The sequence below is a fragment of the Moesziomyces antarcticus genome (assembly GCF_000747765.1).
Source record: "Moesziomyces antarcticus DNA, scaffold: scaffold_v10014, strain JCM 10317, whole genome shotgun sequence".
In the NCBI taxonomy this organism is placed as follows: Eukaryota; Fungi; Basidiomycota; class Ustilaginomycetes; order Ustilaginales; family Ustilaginaceae; genus Moesziomyces; species Moesziomyces antarcticus.
The window spans coordinates 198401-215066 of record NW_014638996.1 but is presented as its reverse complement, the minus strand read 5'-3'; the positions used below and the strand labels follow the sequence as shown (position 1 = coordinate 215066).

The following is a 16666-nucleotide window of genomic DNA, read 5'->3' as shown; positions in this document are numbered from 1 at the left end:
TCGGGAACCATGGGCGCACTGTGCGTGTGAGGATATGGTCATTGTGCCTGCACGTTGCCGGTGATGGCGTTCGTGTGTCGGTGGCCACAAAGGGGCTGCGTGTCAACGCCCCTCCCGCTTCATCTGGTGGGTGGGCACCAACGCTGAAGAGTGGGTCGCCAAGATGCGTACCGTAGCATCGTAATGACAACCACAGCCGTCTCGACCAGAATCCTATATATGCCTCGAAGTAGCGGCAGTAGAAGAGAATGCTCAACCGAGCTGGACTCTGTCGCGAAACATCATGCGTGTCTCTACATCTTGCCCCAGTGCTGGCCTGAGCATGGTCTCGGCTCTTTTGCTGCTCGTCCTGGTCGGCATGGTCAGCACCGCAGCTGTTCCTCCCAGGTCTGGCTCGGACGCGGTGTCGCCGCCTGCCAAGAGACACATCATCGCGGACCCCTTTGAAGAACCGTTGTCGCCAGGACAACCGCCTGGTTCCGGTACGTCTTCTCACACTAGCACAGAGAGCACAAATCACGCATACTGACGCTCGAACTTGATGCATTGCTCTGTGTGCAGATGATCCCCCGCGCGGATGGCGTCCTCCTATTCTCGATACCAAGGGACCAATCTCTAACCCCGAGGGACCAAGTGACGCTGGTCCAGGTCACAAGAATCCTCCGCCTGCGGATGTGTCGCAAGACTTCCGCCTTTTCATCTCGGCCCAATTCTGATCCACTTGTGCACGACTGCGAGACGTCTAGTACACCGCCTAATCATTCGTTTTTCTCGCCATTGCGTGACGACGCGCCGCAAGTCGTGTGTCGCAACTCGAATGCCTGTCGCCCCGTCTGCTTGTGCGCCTCGACTCGTCTTGAAGGATCCGTCTCGATGCTGCGAAGCTGAGCATTGCTTTTTAGTCTCCAGGATGGGGAAAGATCGCTTCGCCTGTTGTTTAGATGCGTTCGACATGGCAGCCTCCGATCTGCTCGAGCATCACACTATACACCCTCCAAGCGTCAGCCTTTTGTTGCACCTTGCACGTTGCGGGGCTGGTGTACTCACTCGATCTCGTCGCCGTCCTCGAATCCCTCACCTGTAGAAGCCGATGGGGTCAGTACATGCTTCTCGGCAGTGTAGGATTGGATGCGGACTTACTCTGGACGGTGAGATTGGGGTTGCACTTGGGCAGCAGTCTTCCGTCGGATGAGATGAATCGGATCTTGGACAGTTCGGTCTGGTAGCGCTTGGCGAACACCTTGAACACCTTGGACAGCTTGGCTACAATCCATCCGCGATACGAGTCAGTACCTGCGGTCAAAGGGAGAGATGGGGAGGGGGACTTACTCGAGGGTTTGCAGCGGAAGATGGTGCTGTAACCATTGGCGTCGCGGATGTTGAGACCGATAGTAGGCTCCTGGGTAGCCTCGTGCTGGTTCGGCTTAACGTCCACAGGCTCGGGCTGGTTGGACAGCGGCATGGATTCGTCCATCGCGTCGGCGGTGCGAACGTTACCCGCAGGGCTTGCCTGATCGGCAAAGCGAATCTGACCCGTAGGGCTGGCCTGAGTCTCGACTTGGCCATCGTGCTGTTCCGCGGCATCGTACAGAGAGCGCAGTGCCTGAGCAGCCTGTTCCTCGGTCAAACCGGCCTGGCCCGCATCGCAAGCCGGAGTGGGGTCTTGCTCGAATCGCACCGGCTGAACATCGACCTGAGTAGCGCCGCCGACATGGCTGGACGTGGTGTCCTTCGTCTCCATGGCGTCGACGTCGGTGTCGTCGGCGTCGTCGGCGTCGTCGTGTCGAGCCACCTCAGCTGCATGAAGGACCGCCTGGACGGCCGAGTCGATGTTGATCTGCGCCTCTTCGGCCGTCTCGACAATGTCCGAGATGGGAGACTCGCCCCGCGAGCTGTTGGCCTTCAGGTTGGCACTACCCGTAAGCTGACGAATGTAGTCCATGGTGCAATGTCCCTCAAGTACTAGAAGATCCTCGTGTGGCGGTGGTGGATGGGTCGACAAGGGAGAACGCTGACAGAGAGCAGCATATATACACCACCACTTCCGCATCCCTTCCCGCACCTCTGCTACGTCCCGCACTCGCTCCAGCTCAAGACCGCTCACAGCCGGACCTCCGAGCTTATCCTCACCCGCACCCGCTTCCGCACTCGAGCTTCGCTCTACCCGCACACATCTCCGCATCGTCACGGAGCTCTTGGTCGGACACAATTTGCTTTGCATTTCCGCACAACTCCAACTACAGCCCAATCAACGACGCCACAATGTACCCAAAGATGGGCAGGACCAAGTTGTCGTGCTGGTCACTGACCCCCTCGAGCAATCCAAGCGCCGTGACGACAGCGCCGTACTTGAGCGAGCTAAAGTCCTCGACCCATCCGACGAGCCTAAGCGCCCAGGCAGCCACCATGATGCTGCCTACAAACGCCAAGCTTCCCTCTACGGTCTTGCTCGACCCACCTGGCCAGTACACTCTACCGTACCTCCTGCCGACAACCGACGCCAACGCATCGCCGACGCCCAGCACCAGCACGCCCGTCTGCTGCAAGATCCTCGAGTTGCCTTCGAGCCACAGCGGCCCAGCACACCCAGTGAGCAGGTAAAAGTGCGAGAGGATCACGGGGCCCGAGTCCTTGTGGTCGAGGAACTCGGACATGAACACGTGCAGCGCCGCGCCAAACGGATACAGCGCATAGTAGCGCACGTACTCGGCAAAGATGAACATCGAGAAGGCGAGCGAGAAGCCCAGATGCGTAAACGCCGGATCCAGCGCGATGCCCGGCACGAAGAGCAGCAGCGCCAGCGCATGGAAGAACTTGCGCCGCGCATTCAGAGACAGGTACGACGCCTTCTTGATCGCCGCCGAATTGTGCTCCTTGGCCAGGAGCGATGCACTGCCGCTCAAGGTCGACAGCTTGAGGTTTACACCGACCCCGCGCTTTGCCTGCGCTGTCGCCTCGATCCCGAGTCCGTTCAGGCTGCCGTTGGCTGGGCCCGCAGTCGTTGGGGATGCACGCTGTACAGAGCCGTTGGGTGTTTCGGATGCCGAAGCAGCAGCGACACCCTCGGTTTTCACCTCGACGCCGCCGGGTGCGTGGGGACTAGGAGCCACGGAGAGCACCACGGTCGGCGCCGAAGTTTGACTGGTCTGCTGCTGCTCGTGCTGTTGTTGCTGTTGCTGCTGCTGCTGATGTTGCTGCTGCTGCTGCAAGTACGCCTGATTGCTGGTAGCTGCGATTCCTCCCGCGGGCTTGGGCCCGAGCATAGGCCTTTGGTACGAATTGGCGAGCCCCCTGAACCGCTTCGCATTCGCGACCACGGCCTGCCAGCACGAGATCGAGATGGAGATCAACAACACCCAATAAGCCACGAGCACGGGGCGCGACCATGGCCTGGAGCCCTTGAGCATAAACGACAAGGCCCACAGCCACGGATCGCGCCTGACGAGCAGCCAGCGCACCCACATGCCCAGCACGCCCACCACATAGATGGTGGCGAACAGATAGAAGAACGCCGCCAGCAGTCGCCTGTGCAGGTCGCGCTTGTCGGGCCAGCGCAGTCGATGTGTGGGCTTCTGCGCCAGGTTGCGCGACAGATACAGCAGCGGGGAGAGCAAGAAGCCGACCATAAACGTACCCACGATCAGCGCGAGCTGGAAGATGAGCAGCGGCGTCGGGCGTCGGAACGTCTTGACGTACGGTGTGGTGACGGGGAGCAACTTTGCTACAAACAGATGGAGCGTCTCCATACTGAGCGTGACGCCGGTCGAGGCTACGATGCCGAGCTCGCCGAGAGTGAAGCTCTTGCGCGCCAGACGCGATATGGTGTACAGGTTGGCCTGGAAGAAGAGCGCGGCGGTGATGACCTCCCAGCGGGCCAGATTCGACCAGAGCGGGAAGCCATAGAAGGCGGCAGCATCCTTGACCGCCTCGAGCGCGACTGCGACCACGCTAGCAAAGGCGGTGAAGCTGCGCAGCTTAGCCCAGTTGCTCTTGGGGAACTGATGCGGCCTGCGAATCCACTTGGTCGCGAGCAGGTGGCAGAGCAGCACGGTCGAGGTGAGGCACATGGTGCTGACGAGCGAGTAGCGCGAGACGACCAGCGTGGTCATGCCGCCGGCGAGTTTGCGGTTGTGGCTGAGGATGACGGGTGGGCCTTCGATCATCCAGGGCGGATTGGGCAGCGCTTCTCCCGAAGCTCGTGGGCTGCTGCGGCCTGCGGCCTGATCTTGGAACGCCGAGAAAAGGGTCGCGCATGCAAGCAGCGGAGGCAGGAGCAGCGCATTGAGAGCGCCATCCTCAGGGCAGGATCGATAATTGCGATGATCGGTGGCCCAGATAGCCGATTGCTCGTCCGGGTCGCGGAGGAAGAAGTAGAGTGCACTGATGATGGTCACGAAACCGACTTCCGAGGCGTGGCTCTGCGTCTCGAGCTTGGCATGCGTCTTGAGAAGGTAGTAGGCTGCGCACGAAGCGAGGGTCATGAGCAGAGCCTCGATGGAGGGGTTGACGCGGAGTCGCTGCCAGTGGGTCTGCGATCTGCTGCCAACGGATGCGGACTGGGCCTGGTGCTGTGCGCTTGCGACGGCTGTGTTGGAAGAAGGGGAAGAGCGTCCCCCTTCGGCACGTGGCTTCACAGCCAGCTCGCCGCCCGCTGTGTTTCTCGATGTGGCGGCCAGGGTGGCGGCTGCGCTCTTGGACTTTGGGAGGGGGTGCGAGGCCAAGACGGGGCTGGAAGGCGTGGAGGATCCGGCTTTTGTGGAGGAGCTGAGGTAGGTGGCTGCTCCGATGGCACGGCTGAGAATGGATTGTCGGCTGGGCCGCACTGCTGATCGGGCGTGCTCATCTGCGTAGGAAGATGCATCGGAAGGAAGCGGCTGAGCGTGCTTCTTTGGTGACGCTCTTCGACCGGGAGCGGCGAACCTGGCAGATCGAGAAGAGAGACGCGAATCTGGAAGCGAACCAGAAGCGCCGGGCGGTGGTGGCGACGAGGAAGCTGGAATGCGCCTGATCGCGGACGGATTGGCGACTAAGAAGTGGTCTGGAGCGACGGAGCGTGGACGTTCGGAGCTTCTTCGCTTTCGGCCGACGTCCCAGTCGAATGGCTCGTACTCGGAGCTGGAGGAGTGTTGGTCGGAGCTGGAAGAGTATCCGCCAGCGCCGTCGGCGGAAGGATCGGCGGAGTAAGCCTCTCTGGACTCGACGGTGGTGGAGCGACGACGGCGAGTGGGGCGATCTGTTGACGAGCCGGAAAAGTCGTCGGAGGCGGAGGGCCAGGATTCGACGTACGAGCCAGGGGAGGATGGAGGGTAGGGTGAGGAAGCTGCTGAGCTAGTGGCCAACGAGTGACGCTTGAGCCTCGCGTCGAACTGGGCGTTCCTGGACTTGGCCGATGCGGCGGCTGAGTCAAGGATGTTGCGCCTGCGGATGCCGGTGGCGTGCGACGGTTGAGAGGATGCGGCGGCGCTGGAGCTTAGCCGGCGGGACGATGGGCCGGCCTTGGCGTTTTGCGAGTCGTAGTTGGAGGCGTTGGCGTGGCCGTTGGAGGAGAAGGTGGAGGTGGTGGGATTGGTCGAGTGCAGCTTGGACTTGCGCCATTCCCTTGCACCGTCGACGGGGGCCTGGTTGGAGAGCCTGCGAGCGGCCTTGCGCAGACGAGCAGGGTCAGGCAGCGACTTTTCGGGTATGGAGGCCACCGAGTCGGTGGACCATGTGCGCTCCATGTCGGCTGGCAAGATGCAGGTGGCGCTACGGATGCGAGCGACTCTCGTGTGTGGGGATGAGCGGCCGAAGCGCAGGCGTTGCGAGAAGGGCCGAGTCGGAGGCGCTCGATTGGAGGGTCAGAGAAGATATGTCTCCATCTCCAGAGCCGAGCTGCGTATGATCGATCGGTGAAATATTCCGACGGCGCTGCGGTTCCCAGCGACGAGCGGTGTGTCTGATGCGACTCGGGCGTGTACCAAGGGTCGATTTGGTTGTGTTGACGGAGAAGAAGCAAGGTAACGAATGGAGCGAGGCCAGCAGGCAAGTGTTGAATGCTGCGCGCGACTCAGCGAGTTACGAGAGGCAGCGCGTGAGAGTTGCGGCAACGTGCTGGTTTCGGCTGGAATCAGGAATCCATGACTGGCGTCGGCTGCAGAGTGCAGAAGCGGGTGCTCTGCCCGGAGTTGCAAATCCGCACGGCGGCGAAAAAGCGGCCGAGCGAAACGCGAGTGTGTCTGTCTGTGTTGGAGCGGCGCTGGCATGTCAGGGTTCAGCAAAAACGGTCATCGCGCGGAAGCCGAGGCGCGAGGATCGTGACGCCACCTGCAGCTGCACACAGTACAAACACTCGAGTCGCCCCCAGGATTTCGGATCTGGCTGTTAAGCCGTGATCGGAAGGGAGCCACCGACAAAAAAGATCGAGCGAGCGGTGACGCTGCTGCGGCTTTGGCTAGTCTGCCCTGCTCACCCAAGACTGTGAACGCGTGGCAGAGTTGGCCGAGCGGTTCGGCTTAGAGCCGATTTGCTCGCTCGGAGGATTTTGACGAGGCGGGACCCTCGATTCTGCCCCTCCGCTGCTACGCAATCGACTTTGAGCGATACCGGTCATCTTGGCTCCTCATCCGGCTCGCATCGCACTTTGAGCTCGACCAAACGCAGCGAGAATCGAAAGCAAAAGAAGGCTGCTCGGTCTGCATCCGCCCGAGGTTCAACCGCACGGCTGGCTGGGCACGTTCGAGCCGGACACACACCGACAATGTCGCGCTCACTTTGGCCTTTGACTCATGGAGGCTGTCCAGGGCCAGAAAGACGGCCGAATGGCAGTCGAGCTCGCTTTGGGCAGCTTCACCACACGACAGCCGGCAACGGCAACTTTAGAGCTCGTCGGACGATCAATGTTCCTGCGCTAAGCCGCTCGCCTCGCGCTCGTCCTCGTCCTCTCTCTGGCACAGCGGTGCCTGGCCGAGGAAGGATGGCTGAGTGCATGTGGAGGTCAAGACGTCTGTCGAGCATCGACCATGGCAGCGCCGCGTGACGTCATGATGTCACCTCGCGCAACCCGACGCGAAGCATCATCAAAAGTGCGTAGATAGAAAAAAAAGTTTTGCGCGTACGGGCAAGGGCAAGCAGAATCTAACAGTCTCGAGCTTGGGGCTCCGGGCTAATCTCCGAAGTTGCGCAAACGAAGTCAAACGAAGTTGTCTCTAAGTTAGCCTTTGGCCTGGCGACAAGCTTTGTGAAGCTTGTTCGTACCGACTCGCGCACACAAAGCATTGACAGTGCGGCTATGACACATCGATCGGAGCTTCCGTGTTGAGGCGGACAGAGCTGAGGGGTGGACACCTGCGCTCCAGACTTTTGCCCTTTTCTATGGGTCAGAGTCGTGGCTGGCTGCGCATCTTTGGTCTGGGCCCTGACTCTCGGCCTCTCAAAGGCGGAGCCACATCGAAGAAAATGCAGGCTCGAGCTGCCATCACGAGCTGCCACTACTGTACGTATGATTGCGGCCTGGGCCTTGGGGTTCTTGCTCCTGCTCGGGACGATAGAGCGCAGCACATGTCTTCGGAGTTTCCGATGTCGCAGTCGCCCGCTTTGCAGTACGCTCGAGTCGACGCTCAAGCTCCGCACGCAGTCACGACAAAGCGACCATCGACAGACAAGCATGGCATGGAGCTGCAGCGGACTCATTTGGGCAACAATTGACCGGCCAGCCCACGAGCCCAACCACCAACGCGCAGAGCTGGCCATGCCGAGTGGATGCCGACCGTGCGTGCAAAGAGGCTCGAGCGATTGCGACGGGCGGGCGCCTGCAGTTGGAGTGCCCATTACATGAGATCCAGGCAAGGCTGGCATCAAAAATAGCTGGCGCTTCCGATCCTGCTCGCCATTGTTACCGGCTGCTGCAGGTGCTCTCCTGGCTTGACCGAGACCGAAACAATGACCAAAAAGTGGGGGTCGGCGGAGCGGACTTTCCATCTCATTTTAATGCGCGCCGATCTCGACCTGCTTGCAACCCACTCCTCGATGCGCTTTCGTTGTTCGTCCCTGAGTGTATCGTTGGGCATGTCTGTGAGGACCAGCCTGATGATCGCCGAGCAGCCACGACGGTGCCGAAAAGAAAGAAGAAGAGGTCAATCATGAAGTGAATGGCTGGCTGGCTGGCTGGCTGGCGGGTGCGTCGACGTTAATTTATTTTAGTCGCGGCGCTGCACTTTTCGATGCGCAGGGCCGAGCCGGACATTGGACCCCGCTGCAGCTCCAAATTCATGGCTCCTCTCGAGCTGCTTTTTTGCCCTCGAGCAGCTGCGACCAGCTGCATCTGCACGCACCGCAAGTCGACGCGCTGAATTTGGGCCCAAATCGACGCTCCCGGGTCCGATCCCCGCTGCGGGCGTCACTCCACTTGGAGCAGCAGCAGCGCAGCGAGCGGGCGAGCGAGTGAGCGCACAAGCCGACGCACGAGCGGGATGGGATGGTGAGGGCATAAGTTGGGCGGATGGCCCACTTTGACACTGCGCAGCCGAATGCACCTCACCTCCTCTTGGCCGCATCACCTCTGGCTCGCCTCGGGTCACAGCGTCCTCTTGTGGTCATTTTTGGAAAGGCCTGCGTGGCTACTGCAACTTCCTGTACTCTGGATTCGGTCAGTCGTGCTCCCCCCGACGCACTCTTTGGCACTCCCGCACGCACTCTTCCACGGCCCTCCCGCGCTCGACTGCTGGGCTGCTGCTGTTCCGTCATTCGAGCCAGTCTGCTCGCTCCGCTCCACTTGACGTCTTCCTCACCGCCTCCCACTTCCCTACCTCCTCATCTCAACCTCACCTCGACCTCGTTCACTTGCTTGGACGCCAAATTCTACCTGTCATCGCACTGTCATCGCATTGCCATCGACAATCGGCATTTCGACTGGCATTTCAGCTTCGCTGCACATCTGCAAGTAGCACCACGTACGCTGCTATCTGGCCCACACACATTGGGGTCCGTTCTCCGACTCGCCTCGACATCATCCAGTCTTGGCCGGCTCGCACTCGATTCGCGCATTCCAGTCTCGGCACACACGCCGCCATCCTCAGCGTCACCGGCATACGCCTGATACGCATGGGCCGTTTAGAAGTTGCCAAGGTTCCTACACACGCAGAACCCGCTCCGACTACCAGCCCCGCTTGACTCTTACACTCGGCACAACGAGTAGCCTCGTCGACACACACGTTGCGTCGAACGACATCCGATCCGATCTAGCCAGCCCGGTGTTACTCTGATCCTCTGGCTCAACTCTCAGCAATCATTCTCCCGGCTTCGATAATCTTGGACCCCATGGCTCGGCTGCTCTGATCCTGTCAACCAACGGCCTCGTGACCATTCGCACTTCTGCATCTGCGGTCTTCCACTGCCCGAATCTTACGCCTACCAGCCGCTTGAAGCCGCGAGTACCGCAGCATTCGCGGCCTCAGCGGCCTAGCAGGCTCGCCCCACCATGGAACTCAGTCCAACACGCCCCACCGCCATAGCCGCGGACTCCGGCTCCCACCCACCATCCAGAACAGACGCCACCGTGCACGTCTCTTCCGGCTCCTCCTCGTCCCAATCAGCGCATACCTCCTCCGCCGACTCGGGCCTCGCTGGCCAACTCTCAGCCACCCCTTCGTCCTCCACATCGCCTCCGATCAAGCCGCCCAAAATGAGGGTGCCTGCCTCGGATTTCGACGATGCCAGCAGCATCGGCTCCAACGATGCTCTCTCCATCGCCAAGGTGCAGATCAAAAGCGCGCTCTCGTCCCCACGCTCCTCCATCTCGTCTTCCGGTGCCGTCCGCAGAGGCGCATGGAGGGTCATGGGCGCCGCCTCCTCAGCTTCAGCCTCTCGCAGCTTTACCCATGGCTACCGCGGCGAGATGTACGCCTCCTCCACCTCGTCCGAACACGACGCCGACGACACATCTGCACCGCCAACATCGCGCATGCACACATCCGACGACGTCATCCAAACCGCAGCTTCTCCTGCCTTCAACCAACGCTCTCCCAGCGCCGCCAGCATCGCCAGTGACATCGAAGACACCTACCGCGAAAATCCGCACGAGCTCAGCGTCGTCGACCACCCGGCATGGCACAAGCTGCGCACCCAGCCCGGCGTCGCCGCGCCCGGCACGCTGAGCTACCTTCCGTCGCTGCCGCCAAAGGCCGGCCTCACCTCGGACGACGCGGACTTGGACGCCATGTCGGACGCACACCAACCGTCGCTGGCCAGCCCACAACGTCCCGAGTTCTCTCATCCCTTCCAACAAGATGCATCCTCGCCTTCCTTCGCAGCGTCTGCGCACGCCAACGGCGACGCCGCGCGCGCATCCGCCATGCCGATCGGCAAGGACGCATCAGCTCCAGAACAAGACGAATCGCTGCAAGACGTCGAGCCGGGTGCGTACGACTGGGCCAACTTCGTCTATGCCTACGCCCGCGGACGTTGGAATCCGGGTCTTATCCCGCAGCCTCCAGGCCGCTCGACCGTCGTCCCTGGCGCCAAGGTCCGCATCAGCACCACGCTCGACCCTCCACTCGACGAAGAAGCTCCCGCCGCAGCCCTGGCAGGCGCCCGCAGGCCATCGCTCGAGTACCTCATGCCCGATTCGGAACAGGCCGACCCTTCCAACTTGCTCGCCATGGCCCCGGCTTTCGAGCCTCACAGCCTTCCACTCAGCGCCCACGGCAGCTTGGATGCCCGCACAGAGCCCGGCGAAATCGGCTCGGCTGCCTCGTTTCCCGTGGGCGCCAGCAGCGCTGCCCCTCCCTCCCAACTATTCGACACAAAGACGCCCGGCCGCTCTCAAAGTCTCGAGTACTCCTTGCCAGCCGACCAAAACCCTGCCGCATCTTCCGAGGACAAGCCGATCCACGCCGCGAGCTCGGCAGGTCCGGCGCAGGCTCTCGGCGCCGCGGCGAACGACGCGGCCATCGATGCCAACATCCTCGCTGCTCTCAGGGAACCTTCTGCTAGCATGTCGGCTGTCACACGAGCATCTCGGGCGATGGCCGTCAGCACCGGCGCACATGCTCAAAACGATGCCGAAAGCAGCACCGATGGCCGAGACGAGGCTCATTCGCCTCATCGCTCCAAGACCGCACCCGAGGTCTTGCGAACCAGTGTCGCACGTTCCGATCTTCCATCACAACCAGATCGAGCCGACGCAGTTCCAGCATCGCTGGCCCCGTCCACTCCACCCAGAAGCGTCCGTCAGATGTCAGATTCCAGGATGCACCGAGATTCGCCCACAGATTCTCCGTTCACCTCAATCTTGACGGATGATCCGACCAAGACAGTCGTCAGAACTCCGACCAAGGCACTTTCAGATCCGCTCGATGCCGCCACGCCTGTCCAGCAGTCCGGCACCCCGCGCGCTCTCAAGGAGGGTCTGTCGCCGCTGTCCACTCCTTTGGCAGAGGCTGCACCCTCGGAGTCGACGCGAACGCCGTCCAAGCTCGCTCAGGGCTACGCGAGCACGTCGTCCAGCGCCACTCGCGCCAGTGAGGCGCGCTCCTCTGACGAGACCGCAGACAACAAGACTGAAGGCGGGGCAGAAGCGCCGAATCGCCCGGGGCCGACGCCGCTCCAAGCTACTCACGGCCCCTCTGCGCAGCCGGTCGTATGGCAGTCGGCACCGGAAGGTCTTTCCAGCTTCGCCGAGGTAATGTCTCGTCAAGCCTCGGCCGCGGCCGCGGCCGTCGGAGAGCCCAAGGTGTCGTATACTAACGATGTCGCTCTCGAGAACGTCACGGTGGCGGGTCTGCGACGCGCTGCGCGGCGCACGAGCATGGAGAGGGCCGAGCGAGCCGAATCGGAACGCACGCGCGTCGACGGTGGTCGCAACCAAAAGGGTCCCTTGGTGTCTCATAGCGCGAGCTTCCCCGGCAGTTCGCCACGGCCGTCCTTCTCGGCCGCTGGCGGGCCGCGCGAAGGAGTTCAGGCCCTGTCGCGTCTCTCCCCAGCTGGGGGCTCACTGTCGAGCGCCTCGGCCTCGGCCTCGACCAACAACGGCCCGACTGTCAACGTGGCGCACTTTGTCGACGGTAAACAGAGCGGCGAGACGCGCATCGATCTTCGAGGCACCGTCACCAGCTCTCCCGCCTTCACCGCCAAGGAGTCGGAAGAAACGGTAGGCACGGCCTCAGCGCTCCACGACGCCAGCGAAAAGGATGTATCGCTTGCCGCCAATGCCTCGACGGGACCGAGGCCCGGCATCACCAGCACAGCCTCCCAGCGTATCCAGTCATACCTCGCCGCGGGCAGGCGTGCTGAACTCTTCTACCGCGACCACGGCTACCTTCCGTCGATCCTGCCTCCTCACGAGGAGTCGCGACTGCACGCCCTCGCCCGCTACGGCCCGCCCAAGATCGCCGGCAATCCGAATTTCGAGAGGATCGCGCACCTGGTCAAGCTCGTGTTCAACTCTAAGCTGGTGCTCATCACTCTGGTTGGCGAGAACGAGCAGATCGTCCAGACGCAGATGGGAGGCGGGGGCGAGGTCACGACCGCATCACTCCAGACCCTCGCCGGCTCGCGCAATTGCTCCTTCTGCTCTCACGCCATCCTGCAGGACGGCGATGAGCCCATCGTCATCTTCGACGCCGCCAAAGACTGGCGCTTCTCGGGCAATCCGCTCGTCAAGGGCTCACCCGACATCCGCTTCTACGCCGGCAGTCCACTGCGCACTTCAGATGGCCTCAACATCGGCGCTCTCTGCTTGATCGACGACAAGCCGCGCACTCAGTTCGGCCCGCGCCAGCGCCACACGCTCAAAGAGTTCGCCCGTGTGGTCATGCGCGAGATGCAGCTGCTGCGAGACAAGATCCAGTTCAGCATGCGCGACCGCATGCAGCGCTCCGTCGAGCTTTTCACCAAAGAGTGTCTCGAGATGGATTCCGAGGAGGGCGAGTCGGATGCGCTCGCTACCCCGCAAGGCACCGTGGGCACGCACAAGGTCTTCCAGCTGGCTGCGCAGAGCATGCGCGAGGCTCTTCAGGCATCGGGCGCCGTCATCTTCGACCTCTCGCATTTCGAGCTCATCGACTCGTATGACAATGACTTCCTCCCCAGCGACCTCGGCACCGGAACCAGCAGCAAGATCTACTTTGCCAATCCGCTGTCCTCGCAAGAGCCAGGCGTGGCCGCTTCGGGCGCCAACAGGGGCGATGTGTCCGGGTCCAACTCGGACGTGGCAGGCTCGCCGGGCAACGCCGGGACCAGCCTGGGGCGATCTGGAACGATTTCCGGCAAGAAGAGCGCCCGCGAGCGCCACTTTGATGGCACCGCCGGCGTCGAGGCATTCAGGAGTCCGTTCAGCTCGCCCGTGGGTGAGCAAAACGCCCGGGCCAAGCGCGTGCCGCCGATGAACGTCCTTGGCGCGAGCGAGGCCGACACGTCTCCCGACCGGAGCGAGTTCGTACCGCTCAGCCACCATGTGCAGATGGCCGAGTTCTTGCGCGTGCATCGCACCGGAAAGTTCTACTCGTACGCGCCACCGCCGTTCCGATCGCTGCTGCCGCATGGCGTGACGGGCCTGCTGCTGGTGCCGATCTTTGGGCTCAACAAGCAGCCTTTCGCGCTTCTGTGCGCGTACATCACGAGCTCGGAGCGATCCATTGCGCTCGAAGAGCTGCAAGTGAGCGGCCTGCAGTACTTGCGAGCACTCGGCATGATCGTGCTCAGCGCCATCCTCAAGAAGGACATTATGCTTGCCGACAAGGCCAAGAGCAACTTCATCTCCAACATCTCACACGAGCTGCGCACGCCGCTCCACGGCATCCTCGCCGCCGCCGAACTGCTGGCCGAGACGAAGCTCAACTCGACCCAGGGCTCGTACCTCGAGACCGTCGAGGCGTGTGGCAAGAGCCTGCTCGAGCTTGTCAACCACGTGCTCGACTTCACCAAGCTCAGCGGCAACACGCGGCAGGGACAGCGCTCCGTGCAGACAAAGACCAAGTGCGACATGGTCAAGCTCATTCAAGAGGTCTGCGAGAGCAGTTGGATCGGCCAGATGGCGCGACAGGTCGAGACCTTCACATCGGGAATTGGTAGCGTGTATGCGCCGCCGTCGGACGGCGGAAGCGGCGACTCGTTGGTCCAGGCCAGGGCGCGCGTCGCGCGCGAGAACAAGGTCGAGACCGTGATCGACATTGCGCTTCGAGAAGACGGCTGGCTGGTCAATTGTGACACAGGCGGCATCCGCCGTGTGCTGATGAACCTGATCGGAAATTCGCTCAAGTTCACCTCGTCAGGATTCGTCCACGTCTCGCTTCGCGAAGTGCAAAGCTCGGCCACGCACATCATGGTCGAGCTTTCCGTCACCGACACTGGGCGCGGTATTTCGCGGGCATTCCTCGAGGAGCAGCTCTTCCATCCGTTCACCCAAGAGAATCCGCACGGCACCGGCACCGGTCTCGGCCTTTCGATCGTCAACAGTATCGTCCAGTCGCCCTCGATGAACGGCAAGATCGACGTTTGGAGCACGGAGGGAGAAGGCACCGAGATCCGCGTCACCTGCGAGCTCGAGCTGTGCAACGACGAAGACGTCGAGGGCCCGACGTATAAGCCTGCTGTCAACGTGCACAGCAAGTACAGCGTGGCATTGGTCGGCTTCGACGAGTCGCGCGGCGATCAGGATCTGCGCATGGCGCTCCAGGGCTACTTTCTCAACTGGTGGGAGTTCCGCATGTCGCAGCATGCCAGTCTCGACGACAAGATCAGACACAGCGACGTGCTCGTGGTCAACGACGACATGCCGCTGCTCGATCGCATCAAGACGGCGCGACATGGCGAGCTGCCTCCGGTCGTCTTCCTCACTGCCAACCGCGGCGGCTCCGACATTGCGATGGCTTGCGAGGCGTACCACAAGGCCGGCGGCGTGGCGCGCATCCTGTTCAAGCCCGCTGGGCCAGCCAAGATCGAAAGCGTAGTCGACTTCTGCCTGCAGTGCCTGGAGCGCAAACGTTCGGGGGATCCGCCGTGCTCCGAGGAGACCAAGCCCAGCACTCCTCTGCCCTCGCCAAGCGAAGCCAGCACGGTGCACAAGACCCAGCAGATGGAGCAGAGCGACAGCTACTTTACGCCGCGCCACAGCCGGCCCGACATCCATCGCTATCCTGGACACGAGCTTGGCTCGTTTGAGTCCAATGCATCGATCACACCTCGTGCCGAGAACGAGGCGCCAGGACCTTTGTCGAGAGCGCAGCCCGATGATGCCGAAGCGGTGCGCACCGGCAGCGCGATCCCCGCGACGGAGGCGTCGAAACGACCGACGCTGGAGCCCGGCGTGGATCGCACGCGTTCCTACCACATCTCGCCCGAGCCGCCCATGAGCCCGTCGAGTTCAAACTCGCTCATCCGACGTCACTCGACCGAGGCGAGGATGGACGCCGGCACCGAGCGATCGACGTCGACCAAGTCGCTCAAGCCGAGCCGGCCGCTGCTGCCAGCTCGGTCCATCACGTATCACGAGCCGCGTTTGCACAAGCATGTGCTCATGTCGCCGATGGCGGGCAATTCGCCGTCGCATCGCGATGGAGACGGCGAGTCGTACTTTGAGCGCGTGCCGACGCCTTCGACGCCGCAGACGCCCAACACGCCCGGCTCGACCGTGTCGCTGGAAGGAGGCGACGGGGCGGTGCTCAAGAGCGCGCTGGTGACGCATCGCGCCGGGACGAGTCTGCTGGGCGCGGGATCGGGCGTAGGCGGCAGCGGTGCGGGGCGCAAGCGTATGCAGATTCTGTCGGTCGAGGACAATGCGATCAACCGCAAGGTGATCGCTGCGTTCCTGGCCAAGCTGGACGTCGACTTTGTGGAAGCGACCAACGGCGAAGAGGGGATCGCGCAGTTTGAGCGATATCCGCCGAACCACTTTGACGTGGTGCTGATGGACCTGTCGATGCCGGTGCTGGATGGCATCTCTGCGATTGCGGCGATCCGCAAGATCGAGCTGGAGCGGTATCGGGCGCATGGCAGCGGCAGCCACGAGGGAGCGGGCGGCGCGCGGCTCAGTCGCGGAGGCTCGGCGGGCGGTGGCGGTGGCGCGGCGACGAAGCCGCCGGCGCGATACCGGAGCAAGATCTTTGCGCTCACCGGGCGATCGACGGACGAGGACAAGCGGCAGGCGTTCCAGACGGGCGCCGATGGCTACATTGTCAAGCCGCTGAGCTTCAAGGTGCTCTCGTCGCTGTTACGCATGCTGATGCGCTAGCGTTGAAGGGGCACGCACGCACAAAACGTTTCGGTTTTTACCACACACCCACACGCAGGGTTTGCCTTGGGGCAGCATCATCGCACCCTGTTGTAATTGTTTCCTGACAAGAGTTTATCCTTGCACGTACATCGTCTGAAGCAGTGTGGGCTAGTCAACGTGCTTTGGTGAGCCCAGGGTCTGATGCTTCCGGTTTCGGACTGTGTGTGTGCAAGGCAAAACAGGGGCGGAAGGGCGGGCGGCGATTACGATAGCCGATTGAAACTCCGGTGCTGGCAGGCGGGTTTCAGATGTGTGCCTGTGCGGCCGCATCCGACGTGATGTGAAATCTGGTGTCGAGATCTCATCGCCTGTCGATTCACATCTCACAAAAGGGTGATAGGGAAAGGGTCTAGGATGGCGGTGCCTGCAGATTTCGGAGGTGGGTCGTGGGTCTAGAATTGGAGACAGGGCCACGAGGCA

The 16666-nt window shown here is 62.1% G+C and overlaps 5 protein-coding genes across 5 annotated transcripts; 3 read left to right on the top strand and 2 right to left on the bottom strand.

The window, feature by feature from the left end:
- Positions 1-9: 9 nt before the first annotated feature.
- Positions 10-716, top strand: PAN0_014d4907 (uncharacterized protein; the record flags this gene model as incomplete). The annotated part of the gene is made up of 3 exons (XM_014799613.1): positions 10-20; positions 310-482; positions 562-716. 3 exons carry the CDS (start codon positions 10-12, stop codon positions 714-716), a joined length of 339 nt encoding a protein of 112 aa, XP_014655099.1.
- A 327-nt stretch (positions 717-1043) lies between these two features.
- PAN0_014c4906 (uncharacterized protein) lies at positions 1044-1942 on the bottom strand (the record flags this gene model as incomplete). Its single annotated transcript, XM_014799612.1, has 2 exons — positions 1044-1078; positions 1141-1942. 2 exons carry the CDS (start codon positions 1940-1942, stop codon positions 1044-1046), a joined length of 837 nt encoding a protein of 278 aa, XP_014655098.1.
- Positions 1943-2237: 295 nt separating this feature from the next.
- PAN0_014c4905 (dolichol kinase) lies at positions 2238-5720 on the bottom strand (the record flags this gene model as incomplete). The annotated part of the gene is made up of 1 exon (XM_014799611.1): positions 2238-5720. One exon carries the CDS (start codon positions 5718-5720, stop codon positions 2238-2240), a length of 3483 nt encoding a protein of 1160 aa, XP_014655097.1.
- Positions 5721-6998: 1278 nt separating this feature from the next.
- On the top strand, positions 6999-9073 carry PAN0_014d4904 (uncharacterized protein; the record flags this gene model as incomplete). Its single annotated transcript, XM_014799610.1, has 7 exons — positions 6999-7061; positions 7360-7475; positions 7579-7746; positions 7887-7934; positions 8080-8153; positions 8207-8418; positions 8501-9073. 7 exons carry the CDS (start codon positions 6999-7001, stop codon positions 9071-9073), a joined length of 1254 nt encoding a protein of 417 aa, XP_014655096.1.
- Positions 9074-9454: 381 nt separating this feature from the next.
- On the top strand, positions 9455-16204 carry PAN0_014d4903 (uncharacterized protein; the record flags this gene model as incomplete). Its single annotated transcript, XM_014799609.1, has 1 exon — positions 9455-16204. One exon carries the CDS (start codon positions 9455-9457, stop codon positions 16202-16204), a length of 6750 nt encoding a protein of 2249 aa, XP_014655095.1.
- Between the last annotated feature and the right edge of the window lie 462 nt (positions 16205-16666).